The sequence below is a fragment of the Rhinatrema bivittatum genome, unplaced genomic scaffold, assembly GCF_901001135.1.
Source record: "Rhinatrema bivittatum unplaced genomic scaffold, aRhiBiv1.1, whole genome shotgun sequence".
Taxonomy (NCBI): Eukaryota; Metazoa; Chordata; class Amphibia; order Gymnophiona; family Rhinatrematidae; genus Rhinatrema; species Rhinatrema bivittatum.
The window spans coordinates 1052739-1070988 of record NW_021821488.1 but is presented as its reverse complement, the minus strand read 5'-3'; the positions used below and the strand labels follow the sequence as shown (position 1 = coordinate 1070988).

Sequence of the window (18250 nt, the reverse complement as noted above, 5' to 3'; positions counted from 1 at the left end):
ACAATACTTGGACTATGGACTGGTAGCTTTTGAGTGTGATCCTTTTTAAAGCTCTACAAGTAAATCCTGCCCCCATCAAAGAATCCGTGTCCCCGACCCTGCAACAGTGCTGAGCAGTGATTAGAAGTGTGACCCTCTTGTTAAGGGGGGGAGGGGAGGTGGTTGCATATAGGGACACTTGGAAGAAGAGAGAGGAGAGGGGCCCTAGATTTTTGTTTCCATCCCCTTCATTTCATCCACATCCATTTCTTAATTTTCTGCACCTTCTTCTGCACTTCATTAAAGATATGCGAAACCCAAGAACTATTACTCCTCCCTGGTCCTGCATCTCACTCACCCTCTGCCCCTGCTGTTAAGACTGTAATAAATACATAGATATTTTACTGACAATTGCGATGTTCCAACCTTTCCATTTCTCTTTCTTTTTCCTTATTCAGTATCTTCGCTTGTCTAATGCCTCTTTCCTTTGCTTTCTCTCATGCTCCTATTTCTGGGTTCTCTGCTTCTTCTTTTTTTATTTGGCATTATTTTATTCAGGTTTCTTCATTTAGGGCCCAAATCACTAAGTTTTTCTCTCATTCTGTTTATGGAGAAATGTAGGAAACGGTGTTTATGTTCATTTTATTTTGTCTTCCATTTACATCAACATTTCTACCTCTTCTTGTTTCTTGACTTTTCTATTTTATCTTTTTTACCTCTTGCTCTGGACTTTTCCACTTCTTTCTCCTTATGTTATTCCAGTGCCACTGTTACGGTCCCGGTCGCGTGTGCCGCGACCCAGCCCTTACCTCTGTGCTCCTGGACCTGCTCCCGGTTCAGCTGGTGGAGTTCACGGCCTGCGTTGCGGCGTCCCCGCGGGGGCAACACCGGAGGAAGGCCTTCGGTGGACGCACTGTCCCTAGGCACGCGCGCACGCAAGAAGGACGCCTTTGTAAGTCAGTTCCCGCCATTCAGAGCTCCGCCCATTTCCTGACGTCAGACGCCGCGGCCTATGTAAGCCGGCCGTGGACTCTGTCTTCGCCTTGCAACAGGGTTTCCTTGCGGTTCCCAGTTGCTCCTTCCCCCGGAGTGGTTCTACTTGCTGGTAGTCGCTCCATTCCAGCCTGGTTCTTGCTTTTGACTTTGCTTACGTTCCATTCTGGTTCTCGCTTGTCTTGCTACAGTTCCTGCCTGGTTCCGGTACCCGTGTCTTTCTACAGTTCCTGCCTGGTTCCAGTACCCGAGTCTTGCTACAGTTCCTGCCTGGTTCCAGTACCCGAGTCTTGCTACAGTTCCTGCCTGGTTCCAGTACCCGAGTCTTGCTACTGTTCCTGCCTGGTTCCAGTACCCGAGTCTTGCTACAGTTCATGCTTGGTTCCAGTTCCCGAGCCCTGCTTCAGTTCCCTGCTTGACTCTACTGTTCAAGCCTGATTGTTCCTGATCCCGCTTCAGTCTCGCCTAAGTCCCAGCAGCTGGGCTCCTACGGTCTCCTCCCGGGGGAGCTCCAGCTTCCAGGGTGAAGAGCGTCATCCGCATCCTGCCTGAGATCCGCCTCCCAGCCTGCCTAGTTCTAGAGACTATAGTCCATCTTCCCCCAGTCTCCTGCAGGTCGGCCCAAGGGTCCACTAAACCGATAATCCATAACAGCCACATCATGTTATTTTGTTTCTTTGTGTCTGTCGATTTTGTCCTCTTTCTCTTTTTTTGATCTCAGGGTGGGTTCTAGATTAAACCTGGATACTGGTACCAGAAGCTATATCTCAACTACATCTTTAGGTGGTAAACTTCCCATAATGTTTCAAACTTCAGGGTTCCCTGCCTTGTATAGTCATCTCCCCGGTCCAATTATCTGTATTCTTGATAACCACTGTTGCTTTATATGTTCATTTGTCTTGTGTGATGTCCTACAACTATGAATGTTAATATGTAAACCGTCATGGTCATGTGAATTTCATGTGTTCATCCAGACACAAGGCCTGGATGAACAGGCACAGCAGTCGAGGACAGAGGTCAATCCCACCTAGGGACATAAGGCCTGGATGAACAGGCACAGCAGTCGAGGACAGAGGTCAATCTCACCTAGGGACACAAGGCCTGGATGAACAGGCACAGCAATCGAGGTCAAACACTTGTAGGAACACAAGGCCCGGGCTCACAGGCAAAGCAGTCGAATACAGAGTAGGGGTGTGCATTCGTTTTGAACTTAAATGTAAAACGCAACTTATTTTTTATTTTTAACTTAAAAAAGTGATGAGGCGAAAACGATCGGATTTCCAACTTATTCAAGCTATATTGAATACGTTGGAAATCGCGATCGTTGAACCTAAATAAAACTTTAAACCCCTCACCTTCCTTAATCCCCCCCAAAACTTACCAAAACTCCCTGGTGGTCCAGCGGAGAGTCAGGAAGCCATTCCTCTAGTCCTTTGCGAGGAGCACGTGACGGCCGCGTCATGTCGATGACGCGGCCGTCACGTGGTTCACCGGGGTTCCGCTCCCGGACGCCTCGTTTTGAACAAACGGAACTTTTGGCCAGCTTGGGGGGGTCAGGAGGCCCCCCCAAGCTGGCCAAAAGTTCCGTTTGTTCAAAACGAGGCGTCCGGGAGCGGAACCGCGGTGTACCTCGTGATGGCCGCGTCACGTCGATGACGCGGCCGTCACGTGCTCCTCGCAAAACCACTGGGAGGAATGGCTTCCTGACTCCCCGCTGGACCACCAGGGAATTTTGGTAAGTCTTGGGGGGGGGGGGATTAAGGAGGGTGAGGGGTTTAAATTTTTATTTGCACATATGGACATAGACTCAACTTACGGAATTCTCCATATGTCCATATTGACCGCAAATGACCACCCCTTTCGTCTTATGGACTTATGAACATAAACTTTTGCTCTACACATCCCTAGTACAGAGGTCAATATCACCTAGGGACGCAAGGCCTGGATGAACAGGCACACCATTTGAGGACAGAGGTCAATCCCACCTAGGGACACAAGGCTGGATGAACAGGCACAGCAGTCGAGGACAGAGGTCAGTCCCACCTAGGGACACAAGGCCAGGATGAACAGGCACAGCAATCGAAGTCAAACACTTGTAGGAACACAAGGCCCGGACTGACAGGCAAAGCAGTCGAGGACAGAGGTCAATCCCACCTAGTGACACAAGGCCTGGATGAACTGGCACAGCAGTCGAGGACAGAGGTCAATCCCACCTAGGGACATAAGGCCTGGATGGACAGGGATAGTAATTATTTTTCCTTATTTTATTTATATTCTTATTTTCAAACGTTTCCAGCACTTCATAGTTGATTACACTCAGGTACTGTAGGTATTTCCCTATCCCCAGAGGGCATAAAATCTAAGTGAAACCCTTGTAGGACACAAGGCCTGGATGGACAGGCACAGCAGTCGAGGACAGAGGTCAATCCCACCTAGGGACACAAGGCTGGATGAACAGGCACAGCAGTCGAGGACAGAGGTCAGTCCCACCTAGGGACACAAGGCCAGGATGAACAGGCACAGCAATCGAAGTCAAACACTTGTAGGAACACAAGGCCCGGACTGACAGGCAAAGCAGTCGAGGACAGAGGTCAATCCCACCTAGTGACACAAGGCCTGGATGAACTGGCACAGCAGTCGAGGACAGAGGTCAATCCCACCTAGGGACATAAGGCCTGGATGGACAGGGATAGTAATTATTTTTTCTTATTTTATTTATATTCTTATTTTCAAACGTTTCCAGCACTTCATAGTTGATTACACTCAGGTACTGTAGGTATTTCCCTATCCCCAGAGGGCATAAAATCCAACTGAAACCCTTGTAGGACACAAGGCCTGGATGGACAGGCATTGCAGTCGAGGTCAAACACTTGTAGGAACACAAGGCACGGACTGACAGGCAAAGCAGTCGAGTACAGAGATCAATCCCACCTAGGGACACAAGGCCTGGATGAACAGGCACAGCAATCGAGGTCAAACACTTGTAGGAACACAAGGCACGGACTGACAGGCAAAGCAGTCGAGTACAGAGGTCAATCCCACCTAGGGACGCAAGGCCTGGATGAACAGGCACACCATTCGAGGACAGAGGTCAATCCCACCTAGGGACACAAGGCCTGGATGAACAGGCACAGCAATCGAGGTCAAACATTTGTAGGAACACAAGGCACGGACTGACAAGCAAAGCAGTCGAGTACAGAGGTCAATCCCACCTAGGGACACAAGGCCTGGATGAACAGGCACAGCAATCGAGGACAGAGGTCAATCCCACCTAGGGACACAAGGCCTGGATGAACAGACACAGCAGTCGAGGACAGAAGTCAATCCCACCTAGCGACGCAAGGCCTGGATGAACAGGCATAGCAGTCGAGGACAGAGATCAATCCCACCTAGGGACACAAGGCCTGGATGAACAGGCACAGCAATCGAGGTCAAACACTTGTAGGAACACAAGGCACGGACTGACAGGCAAAGCAGTCGAGGACAGAGGTCAATCCCACCTAGTGACACAAGGCCTGGATGAACTGGCACAGCAGTCGAGGACAGAGGTCAATCCCACCTAGGGACATAAGGCCTGGATGGACAGGGATAGTAATTATTTTTTCTTAATTTATTAATATTCTTATTTTCAAACGTTTCCAGCACTTCATAGTTGATTACACTAAGGTACTGTAGGTATTTCCCTATCCCCAGAGGGCATACAATCTAAGTGAAACGCTTGTAGGACACAAGGCCTGGATGGACAGGCATTGCAGTCGAGGTCAAACACTTGTAGGAACACAAGGCACGGACTGACAGGCAAAGCAGTCGAGTACAGAGATCAATCCCACCTAGGGACACAAGGCCTGGATGAACAGGCACAGCAATCGAGGTCAAACACTTGTAGGAACACAAGGCACGGACTGACAGGCAAAGCAGTCAAGTACAGAGGTCAATCCCACCTAGGGACGCAAGGCCTGGATGAACAGGCACACCATTCGAGGACAGAGGTCAATCCCACCTAGGGACACAAGGCCTGGATGAACAGGCACAGCAATCGAGGTCAAACATTTGTAGGAACACAAGGCACGGACTGACAAGCAAAGCAGTCGAGTACAGAGGTCAATCCCACCTAGGGACACAAGGCCTGGATGAACAGGCACAGCAATCGAGGACAGAGGTCAATCCCACCTAGGGACACAAGGCCTGGATGAACAGACACAGCAGTCGAGGACAGAAGTCAATCCCACCTAGCGACGCAAGGCCTGGATGAACAGGCATAGCAGTCGAGGACAGAGATCAATCCCACCTAGGGACACAAGGCCTGGATGAACAGGCACAGCAATCGAGGTCAAACACTTGTAGAAACACAAGGCACGGACTGACAGGCAAAGCAGTCGAGGACAGAGGTCAATCCCACCTAGTGACACAAGGCCTGGATGAACTGGCACAGCAGTCGAGGACAGAGGTCAATCCCACCTAGGGACATAAGGCCTGGATGGACAGGGATAGTAATTATTTTTTCTTAATTTATTAATATTCTTATTTTCAAACGTTTCCAGCACTTCATAGTTGATTACACTAAGGTACTGTAGGTATTTCCCTATCCCCAGAGGGCATACAATCTAAGTGAAACGCTTGTAGGACACAAGGCCTGGATGGACAGGCAAAGCAGTCAAGGACAGAGGTCAATCCCACCTAGGGACACAAGGCCTGGATGAACAGGCACTGCAATCGAGGTCAAACACTTGTAGGAACACAAGGCCCGGACTGACAGGCAAAGCAGTCGAGTACAGAGGTCAATCCCACCTAGGGACGCAAGGCCTGGATGAACAGGCACAGCAATCGAGGTCAAACATTTGTAGGAACACAAGGCACGGACTGACAGGCAAAGCAGTCGAGTACAGAGGTCAATCCCACCTAGGGACACAAGGTCTGGATGAACAGACACAGCAGTCGGGGACAGAAGTTAATCCCACCTAGCGACGCAAGGCCTGGATGAACAGGCATAGCAGTCGAGGACAGAGATCAATCCCACCTAGGGACACAAGGCCTGGATGAACAGGCACAGCAATCGAGGTCAAACACTTGTAGGAACACAAGGCCCGGACTGACAGGCAAAGCAGTCGAGGACAGAGGTCAATCCCACCTAGTGACACAAGGCCTGGATGAACTGGCACAGCAATCGAGGTCAAACATTTGTAGGAACACAAGGCACGGACTGACAGGCAAAGCAGTCGAGGACAGAGGTCAATCCCACCTAGGGACACAAGGCTGGATGAACAGGCACAGAAGTCGAGGACAGAGGTCAGTCCCACCTAGGGACACAAGGCCTGGATGAACAGGCACAGCAATCGAAGTCAAACACTTGTAGGAACACAAGGCCCGGACTGACAGGCAAAGCAGTCGACGACAGAGGTCAATGCCACCTAGTGACACAAGGCCTGGATGAACTGGCACAGCAGTCGAGGACAGAGGTCAATCCCACCTAGGGACATAAGGCCTGGATGGACAGGGATAGTAATTATTTTTTCCTAATTTATTTATATTCTTATTTTCAAACGTTTCCAGCACTTCATAGTTGATTACACTCAGGTACTGTAGGTATTTCCCTATCCCCAGAGGGCATAAAATCTAAGTGAAACCCTAGTAGGACACAAGGCTAGATGAACAGGCACAGCAGTCGAGGACAGAGGTCAATCCCACCTAGGGACACAAGGCCTGGATGAACAGGCACAGCAATCGAGGTCAAACATTTGTAGGAACACAAGGCACGGACTGACAGGCAAAGCAGTCGAGTACAGAGGTCAAGCCCACCTATGGACACAAGGCCTGGATGAACAGGCACAGCAATCGAGGACAGAGGTCAATCCCACCTAGGGACATAAGGCCTGGATGGACAGGGATAGTAATTATTTTTTCCTAATTTATTTATATTCTTATTTTCAAACGTTTCCAGCACTTCATAGTTGATTACACTCAGGTACTGTAGGTATTTCCCTATCCCCAGAGGGCATACAATCTAAGTGAAACCCTTTTAGGACACAAGGCCTGGATGGCCAGGCACAGCAGTCGAGGACAGAGGTCAATCCCACCTAGGGACATAAGGCCTGGCTGAACAGGCACAGCAGTCGAGGACAGAGGTCAATCCCACCTAGGGACATATGGCCTGGATGGACAGGGATACTAATTATTTTTTCTTAATTTATTTATATTCTTATTTTCAAACGTTTCCAGCACTTCATAGTTGATTACACTCAGGTACTGTAGGTATTTCCCTATCCCCAGAGGGCATACAATCTAAGTGAAACCCTTGTAGGACACAAGGCCTGGATGGCCAGGCACAGCAGTCGAGGACAGAGGTCAATCCCACCTAGGGACACAAGGCCTGGATGAACAGGCATAGCAGTCGAGGACAGAGGTCAATCCCACCTAGGGACATAAGGCCTGGATGAACAGGCACAGCAGTCGAGGACAGAGGTCAATCCCACCTAGGGACATAAGGCCTGGATGGGCAGGCACAGCAATCGAAGTCCAACACTTGTAGGAACACAAGGCCCGGACTGACAGGCAAAGCAGTCGAGGACAGAGGTCAATCCCACCTAGGGACACAAGGCCTGGATGAACAGGCACAGCAATCGAAGTCCAACACTTATAGGAACACAAGGCCTGGACTGACAGGCAAAGCAGTTGAGGACAGAGGTCAATCCCACCTAGGGACACAAGGCCTGGATGAACAGGCACAGCAATCAAGGTCAAACACTTGTAGGAACACAAGGCCTGGACTGACAGGCAAAGCAGTCGAGGTCAAACACTTGTAGGAACACAAGTCCTGGACAGTTGATGGTCAGGCACAGCGTTTCATGTCAGGTACATGTGCTGCAGTGCTTATATTATCTGGAGCATAGGAGGCAATTGGAGCTGCTGCAAGGCTTTGAATTGCTTTTGTTCATCTTGCTATTCACAGGGAAAATTTGGAAACCCAAGCAAAGGCAGGTTTACTTTCAAAAACACTAGCATTTCCATCAACTCTGTTGCCAGCCTTGAGCGGTGAGGGCTCATGATAGCCCCTGTCATTGAAAAGACACGTTCACTGGGCACACTAGTTGGTGGACATGACAGATATCGCTGAGCCACTTTGGCTAGGTGTGGCCAGACAGTGGACTTGTGTGCCCAATATGCCAGCGGATCTGTCTGCATTTTCTCTATCGGTTCTGAGAGATACCGTGTCACTGACAGCTGTGCTGCTGTCTCCTGTGCTTGGGCGGGCTCAGAGTCCCTCAATCCAGCTGCTTTCTCTCTCGCCCGTTGCACAACTGATGAATCTTTATGGGCAACATGCCTTGGGTATTCTGACGTGGAGGAGGAGGTATTATCTCTCGCTGACACAGTGCTGCTCCGGCTTGGGCTAGCAGCACCACTCTCTGACGTGCCTGCTGTTTCCACCTCTGCTTCAAGCCTAATCTGTCTCCGCCTATGGCGCTCCTGTTCACGAACCTTTGCTAACAGCAGCTCCTTCACAAATGACAGACAATTGGACTGTAGGGCGAGTTTACCTTTCACACGGGGATCACAGACAGAGGCGAGCATGTATGTGCGGTCATCTGTTAAAGGCCTTAATCTGTCTTTCACCTGCTGCTACAAAACATTCAGACACTGCAGCACCTCAGCAGTCATTCCCTCTTCCTGTTTAAAGGCCTCCAAATGTTCATCCAGGAAATTAACTATAGGGATGATGTCAGCCAAGGTGGCACTTCTGGAACTCAGCTCCTCCGTGACATCCTTGAAGGGCTGCAGGATTTTTCCAGCTGACTCATGACTAACCAATCATGATGCCCTAGGGGATTCTGCACATCTATGTCCATTGTACCAGAAAGTTCATGAAGGGGTGTCTGCATCTCCAGTAACCTCTCCAGTATCATAAAGGTGGAATTCCACCGGGTGGCAATGTCTTGAATGAGACGCTTGTGAGGCATATCCAAATCAGTCTGCTTTTGTCGGAGAACCTGCCCCACCTTGACACTTCTGTGGAAGTATGCTGCTATGTTCCTGCACTTCTGTATTAACCTATGCAGGTATTCATTCTCTTTGTCATTGGACTCCAAGCCCAGAGCTGACTTCACTACCAGGTGCAGAGTGTGTGCAAAACATTGGATGTTCTTAAACCGCCCATCGGTTATTGCCTTAACCATGTTTGCACCATTGTCTGTGACAAAGAACCCTGCCTGCGATTTCCTGTCTCGCTGGTGTAGTTGCCAGCCCTCCAGCATCTGTCTGATGCATGCTAAAATATTGGCTGCGGTATGGGCCTGGTCCGTCAGGTGGATGTGCTGTAAAGCCCACCTCCACCCTGATACTTCTTCAGTAATAGAGCTGCTGGCTGCCCCTGCCTCAGCCATGTTCCACCAGTGTGCTGTCAGAGAGAGGTAAGAGTGTGCAGCATTCATGGCAGTCCAGATATCGCAGGTGAAATGCACTCTTCCGTCTGCCTTAGCTAGCAATGCTTGCATGCGACTGCGACACTGCTTGTACAGGCTGGGGATGACCTTTCTACTAAATGTGGTTCTGCACGGGATTTTGTAATTTGGAAGTATGACCTTCAAAAAACGCTTGAAACCCACATTCTGTACTAGCTGCAAGGGCTGGTCATCAAGGGCAATCATTTCCCCAATGGTCCTGGTTACAACTTTTGAGGCTGCCTGCCTCCTACCCCGGGATAGCGTTACCGCACTCCACCCCATTTCCTCTATGGTGGATTTTCGCTTCTGCCACATGTCAGGGGGTTGCTGGCCTGCCCCCTGACTGCTAGAAGGGGATGAGGGCGTAGGCTGACTCTGCTGCTTTCCTACCACTGCACACTGGTTGGAAGGGGTCCCCCGACTGGAACTGCCACCATCCCCAGATGGCAGTAATCTTGTTGGGTGTTGCCTCTTCATATGATGGTTCATGCCAAAGTTAGATAGATGTCCCATTTGCTTGCCTCTGCTAATATCCCTGGCACAGTAATTACACCAAGCATAACGCGGGTCTTCCGTCACTTTAAAGTGTTTCCAGATCGGAGATGTCTTTCGTGATCCTCCCCTCTCTAACACCTTGGGGGTGGATGCTGGAACTGGAGTTGAGGTAGTGGGTGCACCCTGAGAAGCAATGCCAGAGGGGGCATCAGTCACCCTCTTTGCCCGTACTGACTGCTCTTCCTCCTCCACGTTATCACTGTCATCTCTCCCCTGCTGCACATTTCTGGAGACTAAGACAGGACTAACTGATTCTACCGAAGATTCGTCAGCTATTACTTCTTCCGTTTCTGATGAGAATCCCACACAAGAAGATTCTTCATCAGAATCAGAAGCAAACAGTGACTGCGCTACCTTATCAACGCTAAGTGTTAGTCGAGACTTCTGTCCCCCTGCTGCTTTTGGGTGTCTACATTTTGTCTGGCATGACTCTGCCTCCCCTTCCCTCACCTCCAAAACTACAGGGCCAGAAACAAGTGGTGGCGATGGCGATGTATCATGGTCAGATTTCATTTTTTTTGGCATGGAACTGCCATCCCCTACAAAGAGTTTAGATTGCGACAGTTGCCTTTTTAGCTGTACTGGTGGTGTTGCACTAGTATCTTTTGAGGTGCCTCCTCTGCCAGTCCCAATCACTCGATTACATCTCTCTTTCCCTGACATTATGGATTTAATGTGACTGAGTAGTAACACTGCCCACTGTCACGGTGCCTGGCAGTGCACTAATGTGTGTGGCGTGCACACAGACGCTGCTTGCTTGTAAGCACAAAAGAGGCAGACTCCCTGGGCAATTGACTGCACAGACCCACCCAATAGTTAGGATCAGTCTGTTAAAGCTACCCACTGCCCACTGTCACGGTGCCTGGCAGTGCACTAATGTGTGTGGCGTGCACACAGACGCTGCTTGCTTGTAAGCACAAAAGAGGCAGACTCCCTGGGCACTTGACTGCACAGACCCACCCAATAGTTAGGATCAGCCTGTTAAAACTACCCACTGCCCACTGTCACGGTGCCTGGCAGTGCACTAATGTGTGTGGCGTGCACACAGACGCTGCTTGCTTGTAAGCACAAAAGAGGCAGACTCCCTGGGCACTTGACTGCACAGACCCACCCAATAGCTAGGATCAGTCTGTTAAAGCTACCCACTGCCCACTGTCACGGTGCCTGGCAGTGCACTAATGTGTGTGGCGTGCACACAGACGCTGCTTGCTTGTAAGCACAAAAGAGGCAGACTCCCTGGGCACTTGACTGCACAGACCCACCCAATAGTTAGGATCAGCCTGTTAAAACTACCCACTGCCCACTGTCACGGTGCCTGGCAGTGCACTAATGTGTGTGGCGTGCACACAGACGCTGCTTGCTTGTAAGCACAAAAGAGGCAGACTCCCTGGGCACTTGACTGCACAGACCCACCCAATAGTTAGGATCAGTCTGTTAAAGCTACCCACTGCCCACTGTCACGGTGCCTGGCAGTGCACTAATGTGTGTGGCGTGCACACAGACGCTGCTTGCTTGTAAGCACAAAAGAGGCAGACTCCCTGGGCACTTGACTGCACAGACCCACCCAATAGTTAGGATCAGTCTGTTAAAGCTACCCACTGCCCACTGTCATGGTGCCTGGCAGTGCACTAATGTGTGTGGCGTGCACACAGACGCTGCTTGCTTGTAAGCACAAAAGAGGCAGACTCCCTGGGCACTTGACTGCACAGACCCACCCAATAGTTAGGATCAATCTGTTAAAGCTACCCACTGCCCACTGTCACGGTGCCTGGCAGTGCACTAATGTGTATGGCATGCATACAGATGCTACTTGCTTGTAAGCACAAAAGAGGCAGACTCCCTGGGCACTTGACTGCACAGACCCAGCCTGTTAAACTGCCCAGTGAAGCCCAGTGCACTGAGAGACTAAGTAAGTGGAATTAAAAAAAGCAGGAATTTTTGTCACTCCAGAAAAATGGATGAAATTGAAAATAATAAATCTCTCCAAGCCAGCCCAACACTCTAAATGGTGGTCAGTGCTAGCTGACCTAGCACAGCTTCTCTTCTCAGTCAGAGATGACCAAAATAAACAGCTTGAAAGAAACAGGACTAGTAGTAGCTGTAGCTGACCCTGGCACTGCAGCAAAACAAAAAATAATTTTCTTTCCTTTACTAGTAGCCTATCTCTCTTAGTTCAGCCTCTTCCCTCTTCCACCCAGCCCACCTCCCCACAGCATTGCCGGAAATAAGTGCGTGGCTCCTCGTGCTGATGTTTATATACTGCTGGCTCATCAGTAAAATCGACAGAGAGCACTGAATGACAGTGCTATTGGCTGCATTCAGTGCAGCTCAGACAATGTCAGCACGGATACGTTGCATTCCGGTATCCATGCTGACCTGACCGACCCTTTCCTGTGAGTCACTGTGACTCACAGGAAAGGGTCAGACAGGTTGGCATGGTTACTGCAGGGGCGCTGCCATTTTGTGCAAATCGTAGCTAGTAAGTAGCTAATGGGGGCAAAGAAAAGCGCACGCCGCTGGGCGCACCAAATTAAACAGAAAATCCGTTAAATACGTGGGGAGTCGCGATGCGTTTCGCCTCCCCACGTATTTAACGGATAGGACAAAATACGTTGCGGATCGCCAATACGTCGAAAACGGATGCACACCCCTAGCCAACATCACCTTAATCTACAAAAAGGGGAAAGACCTGCTGGAATGTCGCTCTTATAGGCCTATCTCGTTGCTAAATTCCAATATAAAATTTTGTCCAAAGTGCTGCAGCTTAGGCTGGAAGCTTTGATGCCTCATTTGGTGTACCCAACTGGCTTCATTAAAGGGAAAGTATCCAGCCATAACACAGGGCAAGTTTTCAATATTCTGCAAAGTGCTAAGAAAAAAGGCATCTCAGGCCTTCTGTTATCAATAGATGCAAAGAAGGCCTTTTAGGGGGTGTCTTGGCCTTAGATAGGGTGTCTTAGCCTTAGATGTTCGCAGTTTTACATGCTGTTGGGTTCCCAGAACAGTTTAGCGCCTGGATACAGGCCATGTACAGGCAGCCTAGGTCTTGTTTGATCCTTACTGATTCCCTAATAGTGCCTACAACTATTCAACAGGGCACTAGGCAGGATTGCCTACTATCGCCTCTGCTTTTTTGATCTAGCTATAGTGTCTTTGGCTTCAGCTATAAGACTTAGCCCTGACATTAGGGGTATCAAGATGGGGGACAGAGAACACAAAGTATCACTTTATGCGGATGACCTTTTTTTATCCGAGCCAGATGTCTCTGAGCCAGTGTTTTTGGACTTGGTGTCTCAGTTTGGTACCTTGGCAGGTTACAAATTAATCTATGATAAGGCTGAGATATTTCCATTGGGTCATGGATCCAGGGTACCATGGTGCTTAGCTTGGATGTGGGTAATATGAGAGAGATTCACATATTTAGAGATCTTTGTAACTAGGGAGCATATGGATGTTTATATTAAAAATGTGGCCCCTTTACCTGCGGATATCAAACAGAATTTAAGAGATTAGCAGGAAATTTCTGTCTCATAAGCAGGCTGAATAAATTTAATTAAGATGATTACCCTCTGAAACTGCTCCACGTCTTTCAGCAAGTTCCATGTACCATTCCAGCGTTAATCTTTCAGGAGTTACATAGCCAAATTCACAAATTTATTTGGAAACATAAACCAGCTAGAATAAAACAGAGTATTTTTTGGTTGCCAAAAACACAAGGAAGCATGTGTTAATCAATTTTAGGTTATACTATTGGGCAGCTAGATTGGCAAGTCCTGAAATATTGATTGAATAATAAGGACCCTGGGTGGACAGCAGTAGAGAGGGAACAAGCTGATGAGGTCAACTTGCCTGTGCTCCTGTTTCTACCTGCCTCCTCATCTCTGAGCAGGCCTATATAGTGGTTCAACCTGCTGATTATACACACACTGCAGGTCTGGAAACACGGGTTATTAGATATATGGGAGATGGGGATGAAATGATCTTGCCTCTCTCTCCCACATATAAGAATCCCAATATCTCCAGAATCATATTTCTGCCAGATTTTGAGATTTGGAATAAGAAAAGATTGAATAGTGCTGTTTAGCTGTGGTGGGTTTATGCCCTTTAAGGCGCTCATGGAAGATTTCAACCTGCCAGCTGAGTCACATGCATCATACTTACAGTTGAGAAGAGCATTAGATAGTAAATTGGACATGCTAGGCTCATTTTGGCCAATTAACGAAATGGAATCTTTACTGAGTGACCCGGACTGGATCACCAAAGAGGTGATGAATATATGGTGGGGAATTCTTTTGCAGAAATTTGGAGAGGTTAACTTTCAAGGTTCGATTGATAAATGAAATGATGACTTTGGTATCTCCTTAATAATAAGAAATGGAAAGGGATATGTGTCCACACCCAAAGGTTTACTATTTGCTGTAAGAGATCTGAACCAAATGTTCAACTACTTCATAGGACTTACTGTACCCCAGCTGCTATGCCAAATGTTCTCTGAAAATGATACTATGTGCTGGAAGAGTTCTGGAGAGCAAGGTACGTACAATATATTCACATATGGTGGCACTGCCAGGGGTGGCCTTGTTCTGGAAGAGGAATTGCTGGCATCTTGAGCATTGAAACACATTTATAGCCCAAGTAAGGGTTCTTAGGAGTCTGGCAAGGGTCCTTAGTACCTGTTAAGTTTAGACCTTTGGTGGACCAAATGTTACTCGCTGCGAGGTTTGCAATTGCAACCTCTTGGAAATGTAATCCTGATTTGGAATACTGGAGAGCCCAGGTCAAAGGACATTGAGCGGCAGCATTATGATTTCTTCAAAAAGAGTTTCAAGTATTATCAAACATTGAGGAGTTATTTTGCACATTAGGGCTTAGACTGACTGTATTTGGTACATTAATTTTTTCAATATGCTGGGGCAGGCTCATGGAGGGTGATGGCTATTGTTACTGTTTATAATGTTTATATTAAAAAAATAGTGTAAGACTCAGTATTTTACTGCAAAGATGATATTGTTTGTACCCTAGCTTATGGCTTGATAAATGGTTTTACATTTTTCTTACTGACTACTGTATGTCTGAAAAATTGAAAGAATTGAAAAAAGAACAATAAGAAAATCAGCGGACAGCCATGGCATGCTGCCTCTGGAAGAGAAAACAGAAAATCCACACCCTAAAATGGTGGACTGGCTTTATATACCAGAGGATTCTACCAAATACACTCTTCCACATGGGGAAGCTATACATCCAAACCATTCCTCTGTTTCTTCCCCACACAAATAGACTATTCTGTATTGTTCCTGGTAGAGATCTGACAGGATCTCTACATATACAATTATAAAATATATTCAAGATAAGCATCTTGACTGGAAAATTAAGATAGTAAAAGCTAAAAAAGAAAAAATATCCTTAACATCCTACCCCCTGCACACACATACTTATGAAATTCAAGGGCTCAGCAGTCCCAATATAACACCTCCTCCCCAGAGAAACCATAGATGCTTTGTACCACAAACATTACACCTCCACCCACAAGAATGATGATGGGAGCTCAGTGGTCCCAATATAACACCTCCAACCTATCCTTTGTGCCACTTCCCACTCTCTGATCAAAACTAGTATCTCTCCTGATTTCCACTCTCTCCCTCCCCGTCTCCACCTCCCTCTCTGCCTTATCCCTCATCCCGCCTCTTTCCTCTCTCTCTCCTTTCTCCCCCAACCCTCTTCGTTCTCTTCCCCTGCTCCCTTGGCTCTCTCATGAGAGGTGTGAAGGCAGGGGGAGAGAAACTGGGGAGGGGGGAGGGGAGAGGCTAGAAAGAGAGAGATAAAGGTGAGGTAATGCCACCCATTCATTCTCTAAAACCCAATCTGTGCCAAGTTGCAATCACACTTTCCCTTCCAAAGTAACAGGCTTCTCTTACCTGTATTCTGAGACCCAAGTTTTTCTGGCAGTGAGTCTCTCCTCTACAGTCATGCTTTATCCACAATAATTCCCATACAAGCGTAAGTCTCTGACACTGACACTGACACTTTTTTTCAAGGAGGGGCTCTTTCTTTCCTGCCTTCTTCAGCTATGGTGGTGGAGGCAGCAGCACAGAACCCTGGTAGGGACAGTAACACATAATGGTGGCAGCAGTGCAGAACAGGTCCATGTCTCCACCAGCAGCCTATTCAGTGAGGTGAGAGCTGCAGTGCAGGTGCAGGATGTGGCACCTGCTGAAAAACGGAGGAAGAGCATGCAGCAAATGGAACTATTCTGCACTGCTGCCACCATTCTTTGATGCCATCCCCACCATGGTTCTCTGCTACTGCACCCACCACTGTCGCTGAAGAAGGCAGGAAAGAAAGAGCCCTTCCTTGAAAAATTGTTAGTATCACAGATTCATGCTTGTATGGGAAATTAGATTGGGGTTTAGAGAGAGAGAGAGTGCCAGCAGAGTGGAGGGGGCCAGCACTGCACCACCTTGAGCATGGCATCCTGTGCAGCTGCACAGATCGCACACCCCAAAAGCCAGCCCTGTCTGACGTCTCCATCTTTACCAACCTGTCTCACTTGCTTCCATTCTCTTTTATCCCAAACTCCCTAGCCATCCCCTTTTCTCATCCCCTCCCTTCTCCAAGACCTTTGTCTTCTTTCCTCCCATCCTTGTAACTTCCCCTTCCCCTTTTCCTCCCTCCCCCACCCTTTGTCTATTGTCTCCCTTCTCTCTCTCCCGCCTCACCTCATCTTTCCTTCTTTCTATCTCCTCTTCAGTATTCTTTCCCACCTCCTCATGCTATCATTTATTAATGTCTTCCTGCCAATGCATACATCAGCTGACTTCTTCATCCACTGCTGGCCCTGTGTGCAAGCCAGCTCTTCTCCTCCACGCTTCCTCAGCTTGCACATAATCCAGCACTTTCATTCACTGCCACCTCTTGCTCAGAGATGGAATTACCTGTTAAGTACCCCTAACTATGGCAGTGGGGAGGGAAAAACTCTCTGGGAAGGAAGGGGGTACCCTTCCAGAGATGCGGGAGCAGTGGTGGGAGGAGGATGGGGCCTTCCTATAAACATGTGTCACACTGTAAGTGGCACCTCCCCATCTGTCAGCGCACTACCCCTTGCTCAGGTTTTCCTGGTAACAGGAAGCCCAACTTTGAGCAGACAGTAGGGCCACTGCTGGGACTGTGAGCATGTGTGCTGGCTCAGAGGCTTTGCACTGAATGAAGCTGAAGTTCCTGATGTGGTGGGGAGTTCAATATATCAGCAATATCAGCAATGCTCCAGTGTCTATCAGAATTTAGCACCAGATGTAGTTATCTATTTTACCAAATCCTGAGGGCTTCAAATGCTATTGGCTCACAAACTCTTGTGCCTTTAAGGGGACAGATTTGACGGGATACTGATGCTCAAATTGAGTGATGCATCTGAGAAAGCTGCTGGGACAGAGGAGGTGCCCCAATCTGCCCAGCACCCCTAGGCAGCTAACTAGTTTGCATAAGGTGAAATACGGACCTGCTCACTCTCCAGAACCATCTCTAAACCTATGCAGCAAGATCACTGAGCAGGGGCCTTCAGCAGCAGGGCACAGTATGATTGTACCAGCTTAAAGAAGGTCCAGATTTCTCACCTGAGCTAGAATGGAATATGCATGTAATAAGTCAGCTCTCATTATATGTATAGCTGTGGTTCCTAAAGCAAGCATCCACACACATTTCCTATGCTACAAATCACAACAGTAATTCAACAGATCAACTCACCTCTTTGTACCAGGAAAAAGCTCCACTTAATGATCTTAACGACAAAGGATATAATACTGCTAACAGCATAAAAAAAAAAAAACAAAAGTGCGAAAAAAAAAGCTGAATATGTCATTTGTTACAGCTTTCATCCACCCACTGGCATTTCTTCGTGTTTCTTTGTTTTTGCCTCTTTCAATGCCTTCTTCAACTCTTTCTGTCTTTCTGACGGCTTTCCTTCTCAAAAGCCGTTTCACTGAATGTATGTTACTGTGTTTTTCAGTGACTCAGTGAACTATCACTTTCACTTTGATTGGGCAGGGCAGTTGCTAAGTTAACAGGGCAGCATTTTCTGTTTGTTGAATGAACATCAAAGCCCACAAGAGGGTGATAGTAAGCCATAATTCTCTGAAGTGGTCCCAGAAACTGTTCTTATAGCAGCATATACATCATTAATTGCTCCAATACAGCCGAAGAATACTTATGAAATTATGAGTTCATCCCAAAAGCTAGTCAAGAAATGTATTGTTAGTCCAAACAAAGTACTGCCTTATACTTTTATTGTTGAT

The 18250-nt window shown here is 48.0% G+C and overlaps 1 protein-coding gene across 3 annotated transcripts in view; it reads right to left on the bottom strand.

The window, feature by feature from the left end:
• LOC115082692 overlaps positions 1 to 17956 on the bottom strand; it is a 294549-nt gene extending 276593 nt beyond the window's left edge. For all 3 annotated transcript variants that reach the window (XM_029586885.1, XM_029586886.1, XM_029586887.1), the window contains exon 1: positions 17703 to 17956. In XM_029586885.1, the coding sequence (XP_029442745.1) occupies positions 17703 to 17817 (115 nt within the window). In that variant the 5' untranslated portion in view covers positions 17818 to 17956. The remainder of the gene's footprint in view (positions 1 to 17702) is intronic.
• Positions 17957 to 18250: the final 294 nt, after the last annotated feature.